Genomic DNA, 3,041 nt, shown 5'->3' with positions numbered 1-3,041 from the left:
TATGCCAGATTTCATTTCTGGCTCTAAAATTGATTTCATGCACTGTGTTTTTGGTGTGTCCAAGCGCTTGATGGAACTGTGGTTGAAACCCTGTTTCAAAGAGCTTAGATGTAATATAAACCGTGAAGTTAAAGTCATTGACAAGAGACTAAGGGGCCTATTACGAACGAGCGGGCGGTACGCTACCGCCGGGCGGAGTTTTCGTTCGGTATACGGTATCATACCGCCCCTTACGATTACGAATGGGACGGTCGGCAAGTCACCGCCGGGTGGAGAGTACGTGTCAGGGGGTCGGTAAGGAGCGATGCGGCGGAAGTGACGTTTGTATGAAAAATTCTGAGCTCCTTCAGCCCGAAAATGGTGTAGCCAATGGCAAGGGCGTGCGGTGTTCCAATTCCGCGGCAACTGTTCCTAGCAGACGAATATTTCGGCAAGAGTTGTTGGCAGTCGATAAAGACAATTAGTGGTATTTATGGAATAATAAGGATGTGTCCTTCGTTAATTCACCTAAAAAGTTTGACAAATGAACGAATTTTGCTCCTCAATTCTTACTTAACCTCTTCGGTCCCCTTGTCCACATATGTGGACAGCCGGTTTATTATTAATTCACAGGCTAGTTTCTTCCAGTAGAATATTGTACTCTTGTACGCATCTGTGGACATACCTTTTTTTGAATTTTCCGCCTTGACAGCGCCAATTCTACATACTAGAAGCTATTTATTTCAGCATTTGTTTTCCAGAAATCAAAATGGCGGCCACAAATAAGCACATGGGAAGTAAGTAAACTGTATTTCCGCTAATTTTCACTGGTTCATGTTGAATTTTTTTCTTTTAATGTAATCATTATTTATACTTATGATGGTAGTCTGTTGTTTTTCGTGCGACCACCAATTATTTTTCTATCCTTCAATTAACAAATGTACACATATGTGGACATCGGGTTTAACTTTGCTGTTTAACATGCTATAGGCCTCTCTGCTGATGACATTTTGGAAATGTTAGGAGATAGTGATGTGGATATTCCAGGGGAAATATCTAGTGGTGAAGATGAAGAACATGATTTTAATGAATATTTAGAAGAATATTCAAGTGAAGATGATGTTCCACTAGCATCACTCCGTTCACCGAATTCAGAAAAAGGCACTCCGAAGAATAAAAAATGGACACGTGACAAGTGAGTTAAAGTGCATTGAATGATACTGCATGCACTTATGAATACATTGGTGATAATAATAAATAAGTAATCTGCAAAAAATTGTACAACTTACAGGATGCCACCATATGTACACGACGTAGAAGATCTCTTTTGTGAAAATGAGGAAGGGAGTCAAAATTTCCTCGATATGTTTTTCGAGTATTTTCCTCCCAGCTTTTGGAAAAGTGTGGTAGAACAAAGCAACCTGTATTCAGTACAAGTAAGAGATCATCGCTCCATTAATATGACCTACGATGAAATCATCAGATTTGTTGGAGTGTCCATTTTGATGGGTTCACTAAATTATCCGCAAACAAGGCTGTATTGGAGTAGGGATTTGGCCGTTCCTCTCATTCAAAAAGTCATGTCACGGGACAGATTTTTCGACTTAAGGAATCATTTACATTTCGTTGACAAATTTGTTACTAGCGATAGCGATGACAAGTTACAAAAAGTAAGACCGATACTTGATGCCTTTTTGAAAAAATGTCACATGCTACCTAGATCGAATGAACAATCTGTAGATGAACAAATGATTTCTTTCACTGGTAGATGTCCTAATCGACAGTATGTACCGAATAAGCCACATCCAGTAGGACTAAAAAATTTTGTTCTTGCAGAAAGAGATGGTCTTGTTCTTGATTTTCATATCTATGTTGGAAAAGGAACCATTCCTGATAAGGACATGAGGGAGCTTGGTCTGGGCGCAGGAATTGTGAAGTTGCTAACGAGGACGATCAGCCATTCCATCATCTACTGCGACCGCTTCTTCACTAGTGAAAAACTAGGTGATTACCTAGTGGCAAATAATTTTAACCTCTGTGGTACTGTCATGAAAAACAGAGTAGGTGGTGCACTTAGTATTTTGAAATCCGACAAAGAATTAAAACGGGGTGATTATGACGAGGTTCTGCGCAGTGATAAAAAAATGTGTTGTGTCAAGTGGCAGGATAGTAAGGCAGTCACTATGCTATCTACTTGCATAGGTAGTGAACCCCACTCATCTTGCTTGAGATGGGACAAAACAGAGAAGAGGAAACGTGAAGTCAACCAGCCTCTAGTTATAAAAAAATACAACCAATGTATGGGAGGAATTTATCTTTGTGATCGACTTCTAGCATATTACTCTTCTTCAATGCGTACCAAAAAATGGCCTTTACGGGTATTTACGCACTTTGTTGATTTGGCTATAGTAAATTCCTGGGTAATGTACCGCCGAAATTGTGTGAAGGCAGATGTACCAAAAAGAGAAATTGCCTCACTTTTGCAATTTAGAACTCGATTAGGCAATGCAATAATTCACTTTGAATCTGGAAGGGTTGAAATCAGGGAGGAGATCCAAAAAAAAGAGGCAGGCCATCAAAATGTAGTTCAATTAGTCCAGGCCCTCATGAGAGTTCTAAAATATGTGTAAATGAAGAAACAGGCATTGAAGATCAGCAAATTGACCACGAGGATCAAACCCAGCAAAAACGTCGAAGAATCATACACCCTGTCAATGACGTCAGATTTGACAGGATAAATCATTGGCCTATTTTTAGCAATGACAAAAATGCATCACGATGCAGACACTGGCTGTTCATCAAGAACTAGGATTAAATGCCAAAAGTGTGATGTATACTTATGTGTGAGCCTCAATGGCTGTTTTCAAAAATTTCATACAAGGCACTAAACATGCTGAAAGAAAACAATTGTTTTTTATTTTTTTAAGATTGTATTATGTATCATAATAATTGAACTATTTGATTTGTACTAAGATTTTAATTACTTATGTGCCTTTATTTTAATGTCATTGTAATTCATACTTGACATAACTGTTTATTTGAGAAATATTAAAAAATAAAAA

The 3,041-nt window shown here is 38.4% G+C and overlaps 1 protein-coding gene across 1 annotated transcript; it reads left to right on the top strand.

The window, feature by feature from the left end:
* The first annotated feature begins 565 nt into the window (after positions 1-565).
* On the top strand, positions 566-2,788 carry LOC124173302. The gene is made up of 5 exons (XM_046552819.1): positions 566-776; positions 970-1,174; positions 1,271-1,488; positions 1,816-1,983; positions 2,622-2,788. The coding sequence occupies exons 1-5, from the start codon at positions 749-751 to the stop codon at positions 2,786-2,788; spliced, it is 786 nt and encodes a 261-aa protein (XP_046408775.1). The 5' UTR covers positions 566-748.
* The last annotated feature ends 253 nt before the right edge of the window (positions 2,789-3,041 follow it).

Source organism: Ischnura elegans, assembly GCF_921293095.1.
Source record: "Ischnura elegans chromosome 13 unlocalized genomic scaffold, ioIscEleg1.1 SUPER_13_unloc_4, whole genome shotgun sequence".
Taxonomy (NCBI): domain Eukaryota; kingdom Metazoa; phylum Arthropoda; class Insecta; order Odonata; family Coenagrionidae; genus Ischnura; species Ischnura elegans.
This window is presented reverse-complemented; position numbering and strand designations above follow the sequence as displayed.

What these genes read in the sequence shown, in the direction of transcription:
- LOC124173302 (XM_046552819.1), top strand. Translation starts at nt 749, where the DNA reads ATGGCGGCCACAAATAAGCACATGGGAA. An exon ending in CACAAATAAGCACATGGGAA is followed by an intron (nt 777 to 969) that starts GTAAGTAAACTG and finishes AACATGCTATAG; the next exon opens with GCCTCTCTGCTGATGACATT. An exon ending in TGGAGTGTCCATTTTGATGG is followed by an intron (nt 1,489 to 1,815) that starts GTTCACTAAATT and finishes TTGTTCTTGCAG; the next exon opens with AAAGAGATGGTCTTGTTCTT.